At 59.0% G+C, this 15,047-nt stretch overlaps 2 protein-coding genes across 3 annotated transcripts; one reads left to right on the forward strand and one right to left on the reverse strand.

The window, feature by feature from the left end:
• Positions 1 to 3,904: 3,904 nt before the first annotated feature.
• On the forward strand, positions 3,905 to 8,405 carry POLR2J (RNA polymerase II subunit J). The gene is made up of 4 exons (XM_061153477.1): positions 3,905 to 4,038; positions 5,332 to 5,421; positions 7,337 to 7,511; positions 8,214 to 8,405. Exons 1-4 carry the CDS (start codon positions 3,986 to 3,988, stop codon positions 8,247 to 8,249), a joined length of 354 nt encoding a protein of 117 aa, XP_061009460.1. The 5' UTR covers positions 3,905 to 3,985; the 3' UTR covers positions 8,250 to 8,405.
• Positions 8,406 to 8,615: 210 nt separating this feature from the next.
• LRWD1 (leucine rich repeats and WD repeat domain containing 1) lies at positions 8,616 to 15,000 on the reverse strand. 2 transcript variants are annotated; one of them, XM_061153474.1, is made up of 15 exons: positions 14,783 to 15,000; positions 14,053 to 14,287; positions 13,850 to 13,966; positions 13,309 to 13,446; positions 12,968 to 13,072; positions 12,582 to 12,704; positions 12,391 to 12,493; positions 12,095 to 12,204; positions 11,705 to 11,912; positions 11,163 to 11,235; positions 10,932 to 11,072; positions 9,611 to 9,702; positions 9,264 to 9,419; positions 9,071 to 9,183; positions 8,618 to 8,995 (listed from the first exon to the last, which is right to left on the reverse strand). In XM_061153474.1, exons 1-15 carry the CDS (start codon positions 14,962 to 14,964, stop codon positions 8,849 to 8,851), a joined length of 2,043 nt encoding a protein of 680 aa, XP_061009457.1. In that variant the 5' UTR covers positions 14,965 to 15,000; the 3' UTR covers positions 8,618 to 8,848. The 2 variants fall into 2 exon arrangements, with proteins under 2 accessions (XP_061009458.1, XP_061009457.1); XM_061153475.1 differs by lacking the exon at positions 13,309 to 13,446 and having other exon boundaries at positions 8,616 to 8,995.
• Between the last annotated feature and the right edge of the window lie 47 nt (positions 15,001 to 15,047).

Raw genomic sequence — 15,047 nt, forward strand, 5'->3', positions numbered from 1 at the left:
GATATGTCTCATCAGCTGGCCCCTCCTTGCAGCCCGCAAACAGCCCTTTCCTCCAAGCGTCCTGAAGACTGCAAGCAGAGGCAGGTCAGAGCCTCAAACCACGTGGCCTGGCCCTGTCAGTGTCCCTTATGCCAACCCCCTCATCCCAAGCAGGACTTCCTGGGTCATCACCTCCCTGCCCTCCTCCCAGTCCCTCCCTAGGTTTACAGTAACCTTCCACATAATTAACGAGACAAAGGAGGGACAGGATCTTCCAGCATATTCTTAAAGATCTCATTCAACCAAGCTTAGAGCCTCCCCTGTGAGCCCAGACCTGGGACAGTTCCCAAGGGCCTGGGTCACAGGCAGGACCCCTGACCTGGCTGACTAGCCAGGCTCTGGGGCAGGACCATCTGGGCAGACTACAAACTGGGTTCTTTGAGGGGTGGCCCAGAAAGGCAAAAGGGCGATGAAGGTACAAGGGGCTGCCCCCTCCCTTCAACCCCCTGGCTTTTGAGGCCATATCAGGCTTTTCTCCTGGCCACAGCCTTGATGGGGGTGGTTCCCCTCCACAGCTCACACCAACTCAAACCCCTGGATGTTCATGGCTTCTTGGTCACGATGCTGCCATCCTGTGGGCCTCACCAGCTGCTTTGCAGGGCTGGGCATCCCCTCTCCCTTCCTGGCCCAGGGCTCAGGTCCAGGGGGGCTCATCCCTGCCCCCATCACCAACTCCTGCTTCTCCAGCTACTTCCCTAGGGTCTCACACACATCTCCTGCATGTTGGATCTTCTTGAGTTTCAAGGATCTCCTGATCAGGAAGTATGGGCCCCAGGGTCTGCTGAGCCCCAAGGCAGGGAGTGAAGGGGAAAGAGAAGTGTGCACTTACAAGGGGTTGCCACAAGTAGAACCACGGTGGGGGCGGGTTTTGGCCACAACCCTTGGCATGTGAGATCTTAGTTCCCTGGCCAGGGATCAAATCCACGTCCCCTGCACTGGAAACTCGGAGCCTTAACCACTGCACCACCAGGGAAGTCCCAGAACTGTAGATTTTAATGGCATACACACACAGCCACCCACTGGCAACACTGGCCACCCTCTCCAATGGATCTGATGTGGGCGTGATCACTGCCACCCTCTCCTCCAATGGACCTGATGTGGGCGTGGTCACTGCCACTCTCTCCTCCAATGGACCTGATGTGGGCGTGGTCACTGCCACCCTCTCCTCCAATGGACCTGATGTGGGCGTGGTCACTGCCACCCTCTCCTCCAATGGATCTGATGCGGGCGTGGTTACTGCCACCCTCTCCTCCAATGGACCTGATGGGGCCGTGTTCACTGCCACCCTCTCCTCCAATGGATCTGATTGGGGAGTGGTCACTGCTACCCTCTCCTGCAATGGATCTGATGTGGGTGTGGTCATTGACACCCTCTCCTCCAATGGACATGATGTGGGCGTAGTCACTGCCACCCTCTCCAATGGATCTGATGGGGGAGTGGTCACTGCTACCCTCTCTTCCAATGGATCTGATGTGGGCGTGGCCACTGTAGCCTCCTCTCCCGTGAGTACCCACCCAGCTAGGTTCTCCTCTCAGGTTCTGAGCAGAGCTCCCTACAGTCCAGGATGCTACGTTCTTTTTGGAAGCCTCCTGGAAAAAGGAGAGAGAAGAGACTCCTTCCTGCCCTCAAGTTCAGGCGGTCCTGGAGATCACCCCCTCACCTGCCCAGGGAGTCTGTACCACTCCCCTGGGATTGCCAGGCCTGTTATTCATCCGCCCCCCAGATGTCTTGAGAGTCTGATTGGGCCCTCAGACACAGGCCTGCAGTCCTGGGGCTGGCATTCAGTACAAAGCAGACACCCTGGGAAGCCCTGAGTGGGCCTAGCTCTTGTGGTATGTGCATTTCTTCATCCTCTGAGCTGATCCCATAGCAAATCTGGGCAAATTCCCACTGACTTCCTCTTGGGAAATTCCTGTCAAAATATAATTTTCAAATACGTTAAAAAATGACTCAGACAAATATAGAATGAACATGTAACAAAGATTTATTACACTTCAAGGAGGAAAGGAGTGTTGAGCAAAGCTGGTTCATAGACTATTTTGAGAAGCTGGGAAATGTTAGAATAAGATGGTGATATTAGATACAAAACTGGTGGATGAAGTTTTGTATGGGATGGAAACCTTTAAGTTAATAAGTAACTTCAGTGTCTGGGCTCTAATTGAATAATAAATATCAAAGTCAAACTTGGGTTCATTCCCCAAGACTAGGGATTGCCAGATTTTTCCTCCAAAGGCCCAGGCATGCAGGTTTTGGTCACAGTTATTCATGTGGCACAAAAGCAGCCACAGGCAATGAGGAAACCAGTGGGGACAGCGTATTCCAATGAAACTGTCGACTTAAAAAACAGTCACAACCTAAAAGACTCTCTTAGCAACAGCAACGACAACAAAAAGACTTTCTTGGCCCGGAGAGTCAGGTTGGTGTGGGCCTCCAGCATATGACATTTTCTCACCGCAGGTCTCAAGCTCAAGTAGGAAAAAGTCCTTCCCAGGAAGTGGTGAGGGAAGCTCCAGATTTCCTTGGGGGCTCCACAGCTGTGGTCCAGACCTGAAGAAGCAGCTAGGGAGCTGTTACAGCTCCAGTAGTTAATCTGAGACCCTGGCCCCGGTTGCTTTGACTGCTCAGGTAGGACTTTTATTCTAAGCTGTAGTCTGCAAAATATCAACCAACCAGAACCGACTCATACCCTTATCCTTTCGAGTTCCTCTCAACTGTGTTGACTCAAAACAAAAATACACAACCCAGAAGTTGGAAGTTATGTTTTTGTTTTTTGTTTTTTGCTGCCCCACGTGGCTTGTAGGATCCTACTTCCCCAACTGGGGATTGAATTGGGCCTCAGCAGTGACAGTGCTAAGTCCTGACCACTGGATAGCCATGGAATTCCCAAATGAGTTCTGTTTTATTGGGGATCCTACTGAGGACGATAGCCTGGGAGACAGCCTTTCAGATCGCTGTGAGGAACTGTTCCAAAGACGTGAAATACAAGACAGGATATATAGGAGCTTTTTCGTTTTTTTTTTTTGCTGAAAAACATAACACATGTAGTCAAGTATCAGAAGATCGCTCCTAATCACAAAAGACAGACATTCAAGGACTTCAGTGCTTTTCTTGGGAAGATGCAACGATGTGGGCTCAGTGAAATGATTTCTAGATATGCATCGTAACTATCTAGGGCCAGCATCCTGTTTTTCTCCATCCTGAACTCTCCTCAGGGCACACTGTCAGGGGCTGGTAACTCGATAGTGGGCAACCGCTCTTTGTTTACTGAAATGGCAGACTTTTTTTTTTTTTTTTTTTTGGTCCCCACCTGTTTACACCTGCTTCCTCCCTAGCCCTCCCTCCCCTAATAAGAAACTCACTAGGCTACAAGCCCACCTGGAAAGTCAGTGACAACCCGGCCAGGGGTCTTGCAGCCCTTCGCGTGGGCACAGGGTTTTTTTTTCATACACAACAGTCTAGCCCAGGGGAGGTTTCTTCCATCCCTTCTGGTCACACCTGCTCACTACCACAAGGCTTCCACCTCCGTTCAAGGGCCTGTTGCTCTGTACTCCAAGGGCACATTTCCAAAGAGGGATAAAGGGACAAAGAGAGCGGAGGGAAGTACACCGCAGGCTTCCCGCTTAGCTTAAACGAGGATATCTGAGAACCGAAAGAGGACCCCTCAGCGTTCCCACCCAGCGCCAAAGCGCGCCGGGACCCGCAGGGGAGCGGGGAGGAGCTTCTGGACTCACGCATGCGCAGAGCCACCAGCCCCCCTCTGCCTGGCTTTCCTCACGCCTGCGCAGGATCCTCCAGACCGATAGGGGGCAACGAGCCGATCCTCACACGGGTTTGGCAATGCCGGCGTAATCCGGAAGCAGCCGCTAACCCGGAAGTGGTCGCTTGGTAGGGCTCTGGAGGCGGTGGTGGCTGCTGCCGCGGTTTTGAAGGTGGCCGCGACGCTAGGATGAACGCCCCTCCCGCCTTCGAGTCGTTCTTGCTCTTCGAGGGCGAGAAGAAGTAAGGGGACCAGCCTGGGTCAGGGGCGGGGGGAGGGTCGCGGGCCCTCGACCGTCTGCGCCCGCAGATTCTGGGGCTTCTCTGCCTGTCCTCTGCCGGGAGACAGAAGCAAGTTTTGCTCAAGTGTCTACTCGCCGAGTGCTCCACACCCGTGTCTGCCAAACTTAAGACAGTCCTGGGTGGTGGTGAGCCGCCCCATTTTCTTGACGAGGAAACCAAGGCTCAGAAAGGTTAAGTAACTCCTCCAGGCGCACAGAAATGGGCCTATTTGTATTCGAACCCGGGGTTTCTGGCTCCATAGTCTTCCCACCCGGCACCGTTATCCTCTTTGCTGCATCCAGAGGACAGTTTGACGGCTGTCAGACTCACACCGGATTTTCATTCGCCGGTGTAAAATCTCCAGTGACTCCTTATTGTCTGCTGGTGAAGGGAAGTGCAGTCCAGTGCTCAGATAGCCTGCGTGGGGATCCCGCATTTAAGAACTCTGTGTCTTTGGGCAAGTGACCCCTTAATCTGCCTAAGAACCACTTTCCTCGTCTGGGAAATGGGCTTATTAGTGTATTAAATCACAGGATTTTCTCTTTGGGGAGGTTAAATTAAGTAATTTATGTGAAGTGCTTAGTCTAGGATTCAGCACAAAGAAGACCATCTTTTTGCTTTGTTTTTTCTCCACGCTGCGGTGGCATGGGGAATCTTTCCCAACCAGGGATGGAACCCGCACCCCCTGCTGTGGAAGCGCGGTCTCTTGACCACTGGACTGCCAGGGAAGTCCCCGAAAAAGACCATCTTAAATGCTGGCTTTTCTTTCTCTTAACTGCCTGGTCTTAACTGCAAAGCTCTTCAGTCTAGCCCGTAGCCCCTTGCCAGCCACTTCAGTCTCCCTTGAGAGCAGTGGTTCTCAACCCCGGGGACCACTTTATCCCGCTAGGGGACTTTGGCAGTGTCTGCAAACATTTCTGGTTTCTAGTGGGTGAAGGCCAGGGCTACTGCTAATACCCTACAGTGTACCAGACAGCTCCCTACAAAAAAAATTTCTGGCCTAAAATATCAGTGGTGCCAAAGTTGAGAAGCTCTGCTCTGAGAAGAAGGGATAATTCAAAGTAGGTGAGGGTCCTACAGTACCAGGTGTGGCTGGGTTTGGGCTTCTCTGAGTCAGAGAGGTTTGTATGGGATGAAGAGATGGGTAAAGGCTCTCAGGAGGAGGTAGGGCCTAAGCTTGCCTTGGAGGAGAGGATTTTAGACTCCAGGGAGGAAACCCCCCGCCCCCAATCTGTTGCCTCCTCCTCTTCCTAGGATCACCATTAACAAGGACACCAAAGTACCCAATGCCTGTTTGTTCACCATCAACAAGGAGGACCACACGTTAGGAAACATCATTAAATCGTAAGTTCCAAGTCAGTGGCTTTTGGGGGTTGTGTTTTTTTAACTGTTTATTTACTTGGCCACGCCGGGTCTTAGTCACGGCACACAGGATCTTTAGTCGCTGCCCGTGAACTCTTAGTCGGGGCATGAGGACTCCAGCTCCCCATCAGGGATCGAACCTGCGCCCCCTGTGTGGGGAGTGTGGAGTCTTAGCCACCGGACGACCAAAGAAGTCTTGGGAGTTACGTTTGATGGGCTTTTTGAGAGGCCAAGCATAAGTTCCAGAAGACATTCTCCAGACTCTTTGAGCTCCAGAAAGTCCTGGGAGCTGGCTGTGGGAATTCACAGATCCCAGTACCTTTTCTTCCAAATGATGGTGACCCCATATCTGGTCTTGCCGCCATTTCTCTGTGTTGGCTCAGTTATCTGATTAAAGAAAGTAAATGTCCAGTGAGCCACAGAAGGAGGCCCACTTGAGGCTCTGTGCTCATGAGACACCTTCAGGGTTGGCCGCCCATCCTGTCACAAGTAGTGACATCAGTGACACCTGGCATTCCAAGACGCACGTGCCAGAGATTGTCAGTTAGTAGAATAAGGGAAGGAGGTGGGAGAGGGACTCTGGTCATCCGGTGTCCTGGTGGTTACCTGACACCTGGTATTTGCACCAGTGAAGTCCTGGCCCAGTAGGTGGCCAGCAGTGGGATTGCCACTCTGGCCCAGGAACTTGTCCTTTCACTACTGAAGCATGCTGTCAGTGAAACCAAGCCTTTCCCGGGTCTGCGTGTTTGAGGCTGCGGGCAGGAGGAGCCTGTTCATCCCCTGGTGTGAGTTAGGGGGCGGGGTTGCCCACCTTCTATCTGGATGACTCCCGCCCAGCACCACGCCAGGGGTGCACCCAGGTGCACGCAGGCCCTGCTGCGGCCCCCCGCCCGTGTAAGCCATGTCCCCTCCTGTGCCAGGCCGCACCCCTCCCTCGGTGTGCGTACTTTTTATAAACATTTTATTTGTTTTTGGCTGTGCTGGGTCTTCACTGCCGCTCAGGCTGCGCTCTCGCTGCGGTTCGACGGCTTCTCGTTGCAGTGGCCTCTCTCGTTGCAGAGCACAGGCAGCCCGGGCTCAGGGGCCGCGGCACGTGGGCTCGGGCGCTGTGGCCCCCGGGCTCTGAGCACTGGCTCCATGGCTGTGGCGCACGGGCTGAGTTACCTGCTTAGCTGCACGTGTGATCTTCCTGACCCAGGGGTCAAGTCCTCATCTCTGGCATTGGCAGGCAGGTCTTTCCTGCTGAGCCACCGGGGGACCCCCCCAGTGCTCACACGTGACAGAGCCGTGCAGGAGGCAGTCTCCCGGGGCCCAGGGCACAGGCTTCAGTCCCCACAGCCTCATGGAGCAGGACCCCATGTGTGCGGATGGCAGCTGCCAGCCCGCGTTGCCCGGAGGATTTCCATTTCTGGTTCATTAACTGCTCAGAGCCTAGGGCCTTCTTCACCTGCTGCCTTTATTTACTCTGCCAGATGCTCTTTGGGGACTAGGAATGGGGCTTTTTTTTTCTGGTTTACTGGACGCTGGCTGGATTTTTCCTGTCTTGGGAGGTTTTTCTGGGGCTTTTGGAGGCTCCCGGACATCCCCTGAGGGAAGAGGTGGCTGTTCACTAGGAACAGTTGTTGACTCTCTTGCACGTAGGTGTGTGTATGGGAGGAGTCCCCACTGGCTGTGTCGTCTTCAAGTGTCTGTTTAACTCGGAGATTTTTGCAGGGGCTGGGGTGGTGTGTGACACCACCACACAACACACTCTTAAAGGTCGGGAGTAGCTGCGTGTGCTTTCAGGCCACAAGCCAACAGGGAGCCCTTTGGTTAGAAGGCCACAAGGGGGCTAGAGCCCCAAGTGCACTCGGCTCAGCACCCTGCCCCCCTCACCGCGCCCATCCCTGTGTCTCAGGCAGCTGCTCAAGGACCCACAGGTGCTGTTTGCTGGCTACAAAGTCCCGCACCCCTTGGAGCACAAGATCATCATCCGGGTGCAGACCACTCCGGATTACAGCCCCCAGGAGGCCTTCACCAACGCCATCACCGACCTCATCAGTGAGCTGTCCCTGCTGGAAGAGCGCTTCCGGGTGAGGGGCTGCTGGGGGGGGGGGGGGGGTCCCCGCAGACACCAGCCTGTACACGCCCTTACCCAGGATGGCCCCTGGGGGATTGCCTCTGACTTACTGGGGGGTAGGGATGATGACAGCAGGGACGTCCGCCACAGCATCCAGCAAGTGTGGACTGAGAGTTTACGGAGCTGAGGCCTGGGACCTGCGCTCTGCATCCGGGGGTGGGCCCTCCCCTGGTGCCCCGGCCTCCCTGTGGGAGCGAGGGGCCTGTTGCCTGGGGCTGGCCCTCCAAGCCTCTTCCCTGCAGTGCCGGCCCCTGTGGTTGGTCTGTCTAGGGTGCAGCTCACTGTACCCTGGGGGTTCCATCTTCAAGAAGTCCAAATGGGCATGGCCACACTTGTTTATTCGGGGGTCTTTAAAGTCTAGACATAGTTGAGAGTGGGAAAGAGCCACGGCTTCCTGAGTCACCAGGAGGCACCTCTGCTCCTTGACTCCCTCCTGCCCCAGGCAATAGGACCTGAGCTGCGGGGGAGTCAACGTGGGTGGGGCTGGCTCCAGGGCCCCTGAGGCGCCTGCCTAGCACCCAGAATGCTTGGGGCCCGCTTGCTGCTTCTGTTCAGCTCATGGCTGCACTCTGGGGAAGGGCACGGGGGCGGTTTCCTGGCGGCCCTCGGTCAGGGAGCCTGGGGCTGAGTCTCCAACACCCTCGCTCCCCTGCAGGTGGCCATCAAAGACAAGCAGGAAGGCATCGAGTAACTGGCTGCCCCCGGCCCTTCTCCAGGTGGGCGAGAGTGCTTCCTCCGGCTGCGGGCCTCCGTGTAGGTTCCAGTGAGCGCCCCCTGCCCAGACACCCATGTGTCTTGTACATAGAGAGTCTGTTTTACTTTCCTAATAAAACGTGGCCAGAAACGACCCGGCTGTGGGCTGAGCAGAGATGACCTCACAGCAAATGGACCGTCAGCTCAGGGGAGGTAGTGGACCTGTTCTGACGCCACTTGGGGGCCTCATTTCAGAGTGGTCTGGCCCACAGACCTGATCTGTGTCTTGAGAGGGTGGCAGGAGCTCATTCTGAACAAACCCTGGGAACCTGGGGCTGCCAGACGCTGTCTCAAGCAGAAGGGAACCGAAAACCCATGTGTTTCCAGGAGTCTCTGCTCTGGAAGCCTCAGCTGCAGGGCCAGCCGGCCTGCCTCCCTCAGCACAGGGATGGGGCCCACAGAGATCTCTCCCCAGGCTTCTCTTACGAAGTAGCGTTTAATAAAAACAACAATCTCAGATACAAAGACCCCGTCACTACCCCCAAAGTGAATAAGTTAAGCTGTGTCCTTGGTGCCCTGTGACGAGGCGGCCCACGCTCAGGGCTCGCGCCGCCTCCAGATGGCGACGATGTTGGAGTCGGTCAGCGCCGTGAGGTAGGTAAAGGTGGGGTTGGCCACCACTGTGTTCACCATCGTCTTGGTCACCATCTGGCCCAGCGCCTGGGGCTGGGGCCACTTAAGGATCTGGGAGGAAGAGGGGGCTCTGAGCAACTGCTTCCCGAGCAGGGCCCCCGGGCAGCACCGGCCCTGCGTGCCTACCTGCGTGGGGGCCTGCACGGTGGCCTGCGGCGGGGAGCACTGTGCCAGGAGGGGCCTGACGTCGTAGATCCACACGCTGCCCTGCTCGTCCCCGCAGAGCACAAGCCCCTTGTCTGTCAGGACAGGGATGGAGTCTTAGGTGGAGCAGAACTCGGGGGGTGGTGTGGAGGTGGGGGAAGGGGGGGCCACTCACCAGGACAGGTGCTGAGGGAGAAGTAGGCCAGGATGGTGGGCGACCACTGCAGCCGAGCCAGGACCACCACGGCCACCGTGGGCTGGCTGCCCCGGCCCTGCCACGTCTGACTCCAGCTCCATAGGCAGATGGTGCCCGGGCCGCTCCCCTTGGAGGCTGATGGGAGAAGGAAAAGCTATGCCTGTTGGGGGGTCCTTTCTCCAGACACTTTCTGGTCCACAGCGAGGGCCCCCTCAGAAGCCCTTGGACCTAAACCCCCGCCCCCAGAGAACTCACCCCAGAAGGCCTGGCCAGGGCCCAGCGGGGTCCCAAGAAGCCAGACTGTCCCCAGAGCTGGGCTCACTCACCCACAACATCCTCGTTCACGAACGCCAGCCCATCCACCCTCTGTCCCGATGCCTCAGAGTCCTCAGAGAAGACAAACTCGACTTCACACACCCTGCGGGGCAGCGGAAGATGCTGGTCAGCCCAGAAGGCTGCAGGAAGAGTCACACATCAAAGCTGGGCACTCAGATCCCTGCCGGGCACTTCCTCGGGACCCCTGGTCCATCCAGGCCCTGCAAGGGGGAGCCAGCGGGTGGGGGTGGGGTGGGGGCGCCACCAGGAAGAGCTCTGAAGCCCGACTGCGCCTCAGGCTGAATGAGGTGAGCAGTTCTCTGGCCAAGGGGCAGGGGTTTGCTCTGACGCCGAGGGCAGTGTGCGGAGTGGCAGCTGAGAGTGTGGGGTCATAGTGCTTGGAGAGGCTCCCAGCAGAGTCCAAGATCCACAAAAGGCAGCCAAGTACCAACCCCAAGAGGCAGACACATCTGAGATGCGGAAAAGACGTCACAGGACTTGGGGAGGAGGCAGACGTAGGTGGGCAGGGAGGGAGGAGGCAGGGGCTGCCACCAACAGCTGGCTGGACCACTGCTCGGTGGCAGCTGGTCTGTGCCGAGATGTCGCTGCAGTTTTCCCCGGCCACCTGCCCTCAAATTCTCCCCAGACTACCCCTGCACTCAGGTTAAAATTCAGTACATCACCAGAGCCCACAGGCCCGGTCTCCCTGGGCCCAGGCAACCTCGCCCTTGCCTTCCCTCCAGTGTTCCAAGCTGTGGCCAGACCTCCCTGGTCAGCCAGCTCCCCCTGCCCCTGGCCCTTTGCGCTTCCCTCTGTGTGAAGACCCTCCCTCTGTCTGCCCACCTGACCCCTGGGGCTCGTGAAAAGCCCTGAGGACCTGTCCATCTGCCACTGGTCACCTCAGAGTCCCCTGAGCCTCCCTGCTCCTCTTGAAGCGCCTCATTCGCCTTCCCAGGGCCTCGTCCCAGCCCAGACACCATCCTCCTTGCCCTCAGCTAGCCCTGGGGTGTGAGTTACTGTCCCCACTTCGCAGATGAGGAAATCATGCTGGACAAGGGACAGTCCCACAGCTGGCGAGTGGCAGGACCTGGGCAGTGATGAGGTGATCTCAGCCTGGGGTGCTGGGAGATGTGATCTTTCCTCGAGACATGAGCAGGAGGTGCGGACAGGCCAGCTCTGCGAAGAGGGCCCTGGAAACTGCCTCGGGGGCTGCCCAGCAGGGGGCATGGTGCAGGCACTACCCCTGGCAGCTGTGCCTGGGGTCAGAGCCTTGGACCTGCAGCTGCTCGGCTCTGAGGACGGGCTTTCGGGGCACCCCCTGCCCGCACTCACCTCCTCTTCTGGGGCTGGTCCAACCGCACGTCCCAGCAGCAGCAGCCACCCTCACAGCCAGCCAGCAGGTAGGCGTCCGGGCAGGGGGCGACAGGGCAGAGGCGCAGGGGGGTGGAGGTGGTATCCAGTGTGAGCAGCTGGCTGCCAGCAGGTGAGAGGAGGCAGGGTGTGAGGCCACAGACTCGGGTGTGCCCACCCCCCATCCCAGGCCGTCCTGCCTCGCAGCGTCACCTGGCCTGGAATTCATAGTCCTGGTTGGGTGTCCCAATGTCCCAGAGGATGATGCGCTTGTCGTAGGAGGCCGCTGGCGAAGGGACGGGAAGGAGAGAGGTGGCCCTGAGAAGGCCCCGCTCCCTCCCGCAGGCCGCATCCCGGTGGAGACTGGGCTCCTGAGGCTGGGAGACCGGACTTCCGGGCGCCCTGTCCTTATCCTGCTTGAACTGAATGTGCCCCACACCAGGCAGCTACGGCTCAGATACCACCTCACCACACCCAGAGAGCTGGGGTACCCACCCAGATCAAACACTGCCCTGGCTCTGAGAAACCTCCAAGGCCGCAGGGCAGGTTGGGGGAACAAGACAGAACCCGAAGCCGGGTCAGCTGTCCCTGAAGCCTCGTGCTTCCTGCCGCAGTCCGAGCTGACCTTGGCAGCCGGTGTGAGGCCCGCCAGCTAGAGGCACTCCGCACCACCCCGGGGAGGAGCCCTGGGGTGCCAGGCTGCAGGACACGCGTACCGGGGGAGCCCTGGGGGGTTTGGGAGGAGAGGCTCTTACTGAAGAGGTGGGTCTCGTGGGTGGGGCTGAAGCAGAGGGTGGCGATGGCCTTCTTGTGGCCCCGGATGAGCCCACAGCAGAAGCCAGCCTGCACGTGCAGCAGCCGGACCAGCCCACGCAGGCCTGCGGCCGCCAACACGTTCCAGCGCTTCTTGTGGCCAGCCTGTGTGACCACCGTCAGGGCGGTCCAGGCCACGGAGAAGAACTCCTGGGGCGGGGAGGGGAGCAGTCACCGAGGGGCAGAGCTACCTGGGAACCGCGGCCCAGCACTGAAGACAAAGGCCACCTGGTGAGCTGGTGGCAGAGTCTGGCCCCTCAACCTCAGCACGCCTGTCCCCAGCAGCCACGGCTCTGCCCACCAGCCCGCGGGAGCCAGGTGCTGGCACTCACCTCACCGGGCACCTTGTACTTGTGCAGCACAAGGCCCGTCTGGCAGTCGATCACACACACGGCCTCCCCGCCGCACGTGGCCACGGTCTGGCACGTGGCCCCTGCCTGCCCTGTTTGGGAGGTCAGTCTGGTGAAAACATTTTCAGTTGTCCACGGCAGTCGCTCCTCCTGACCTTAAGGACACTTTAAGCACTCTGTCGCTACCTGCTCCCCACCCTCCCAGATAGCCCCTGCAGGTGGCATTCCCAGGGCCCCTGCCCCGGGGCCCTCAGCTGGCCTGCCCCCCAAGGGTGTACCCTCGTCCCAGGCCGGCTCGAAGGCGCAGGCCCAGAGCTGGGTTTTCAGGTCGCTGGGGCTGTTGTTCTTGCTGTGGCATTGCAGGAAGTGCAGGGGCTCCAGCTGCAGGACAGGGGTGGGGACAGAGGGCGGTCACGGCTGCCCCGGCCCTTCTCCCGCCTCGCGCCTCCCTGCCACCACGCGGGCTCACCTGGCCACTGTCAGAGCCCACAAGGCTGCCCTCCACCGGGCCCAACGGGGAGGTGCACACCCGCTTCTCGGGGGAGAGGCTGAGTGGGGTGTCACCTGGCCGCCTCAAGGCCACTGGCCTGGCCTGTGGAGGAGGGGGCAGGGGCAGGCTGAGGTGTCGTGACCGGGCACCCATCTGCCCGGGGCTTGCCTCCTCCCTGTCACAGACTGAACTTCACCCTCTTGGGGTATGGGAGGCAAGGGGTACCAGGGTCAGAGGAAACTCACTCAAGCACAGGAGCCCATCTCCTGGGCACATCTCAAGGACCCCGGCTTCCCTAATGCCTCCTGAGGCAAGAAGGGCCAAGGCAGGCCCATGGAGCCCGGGAGCCCCAAGGAACCACTCACCCTGGGCTCCTGGGTAGCTGTGGCTTTGTGGCGCCCCTCTGGTGTGTCTGCCTCATGCGTGTGGGTTCCACCAGAGGCCACCAGCTCCTCAGAGATCATCTGCACCTGGATGGGAGCAGGCCATCAGGAAGCTGGGCACAGTCCTGGGGCCTCCAGCCCCTCCCAGACAGCCAGTCAGAGCTGGAAAAGGGTCTTTCCAGCCCCCAGGGCCACCTTCCCTGACCTGCCCTACTCCCCATGTCCTCTTGTGGCCAGAGACGTCCAGGGCGGCTCAGGCTGTGGGAGCCAGGGAGGAAGGAGCTGGGAGAGCCGCCTGGCAGCACAGCAGCGTGAGGGCATACCCGCCACTGGGTGAATTCGCTGAGGGACAGGGGCCCGTAGCGGACGCTCCTGACAGCCGACTTCACAAAGTCCGCCTGGGCCTCTGCCTGCTTCTCTGGGCTCAGTGCGGCCACGAACTTCTTCCAGTGAGCTGCGACCTGGCACGAGAGGGACCAGGTTCAGGCTCAGGCCAGCCCAGCTCTCCTGGATCTTCCGTGGCGCCTCTGTCTCTAACGATCAGAGGTGTCGCGCTCATCGCCTCCGGGAAGCCTCCAGGAACCACAGCCTTCTCGGCTGCACGCTGCACAAACCCAAGCGAGCCACAGGGAGACACAGCCCCTGAAGGGAAAAGCTGGCCCAGTGTAGCGTCACCGTGAAAGCGTCTCAACATCTCATACCCGCACAAGAACAAGAGGCCAAGCACCACAGCCAAGCTCAGAGCCCTGGGTCAGGGTAAGGTCTCAGGGCTGCTGCAGCCCCTCTCGGTGTCCTCCAAATACTCCATTCTGCCACTCACTCCTCAAGGCTCCCGAGTACCAGGGACACCTCCTGGCTCCTTACCCTGGTGGTCAGCTCCCGGTTCAGGTTCTCCGCCTTAGAGCGAGTGGTGGAAGCATCCTTGCCGTTGAACTTACGGAGCTCGGGCAGGAGGAAGGTGACTTTCAGGCTGTCACTGACCTGGGGGAAGAGGGAAGAGTGGCTCGGGGTTGCGCCCAATCTGTGGCTGAGCCCCAGCCCATCGAGTGCCTGGGGCTGCTGCTTACTGTCAGGAAGGGGTTGCCCTCCAGGCTGAGCTCCTCAAGTTGCCGGAACTGGCAGAGGGGGGTGACGTCGCTCAGCTGGTTGTTGGCGCAGTGGAGGACCTGCAGGTGGGGCAGGCCCAGGTCGGCGGGCAGCGTTTCCAGTTGGTTGTCGGAGAGGTCCAGCTCTTGTAGCTGCTTCAAGCGACTCAGGAGCTTGGGGTCCAAGTCCTCTGAGAGCAGATTCAGCCCTGACAGGCTGGGAAGAGGCGCAGACAGGGCGGGCTCAGGGGGCGGGCCCACCGACTTCCACCCCACACCTACGGCAGCCCAGGTGCCTCCGATGGCTTTTCTCTTGATATTTCTTGTTGCCTGTGCAGTTGATCCCCAACATCCCCTCCCTTCATAACTACTTTAGAACTTGAAGCAGCTGGCTACCTCCAAGAGGCTTTTTCCTGATCCTCTAGGGGGGGCTCTCTGAGCTCCCCTGCAACTCTCTCAACAGGTTGCTCCATATTCTTTCTGCAAGACTGTCTCCCTAGCAGCCCAGGCCCTCTTCTAGGGCAACGCCGCTCCAGAATCCCCCCCAACCCGCCCCGACCCATCTCATAACGAGAGAACCGCGTTTCGCCCGACTGTTTAAAGACGGGGTGATAACGGGGCCGGGAAGGGAGAGAAAAAGGATCCCAGGCTTTCTTTCCGATTGCCCGCCGACCCAGGCCCCGGTGGCGGACAGTGTGGCCCCGGCCCTTACTCCAAGCTCCGGATCTTCCCCAGCCGGTCGCTCTTGGGTCGCCCCCGTTGGATCAGCAGCCGCGTCGAGAGGGGGGCCATGGCGAGAAGGCGCGGGCCGCGGGCTACCGCAGCGCAGCACGCGTATCCGATGCAGGCGCCAGCGTCTGCCTCAGTCCAGGAGGTGGCGCCGCGCGAATCCATCCGCGGCGGCGACCACCGGAAGGAAGCGGCCCCGCGAACCTGGCGCCCTGCGCGCGGACTACCACTCCCAGCGGCCCCCGCGG

The sequence above is a fragment of the Dama dama genome, chromosome 10, assembly GCF_033118175.1.
Source record: "Dama dama isolate Ldn47 chromosome 10, ASM3311817v1, whole genome shotgun sequence".
In the NCBI taxonomy this organism is placed as follows: domain Eukaryota; kingdom Metazoa; phylum Chordata; class Mammalia; order Artiodactyla; family Cervidae; genus Dama; species Dama dama.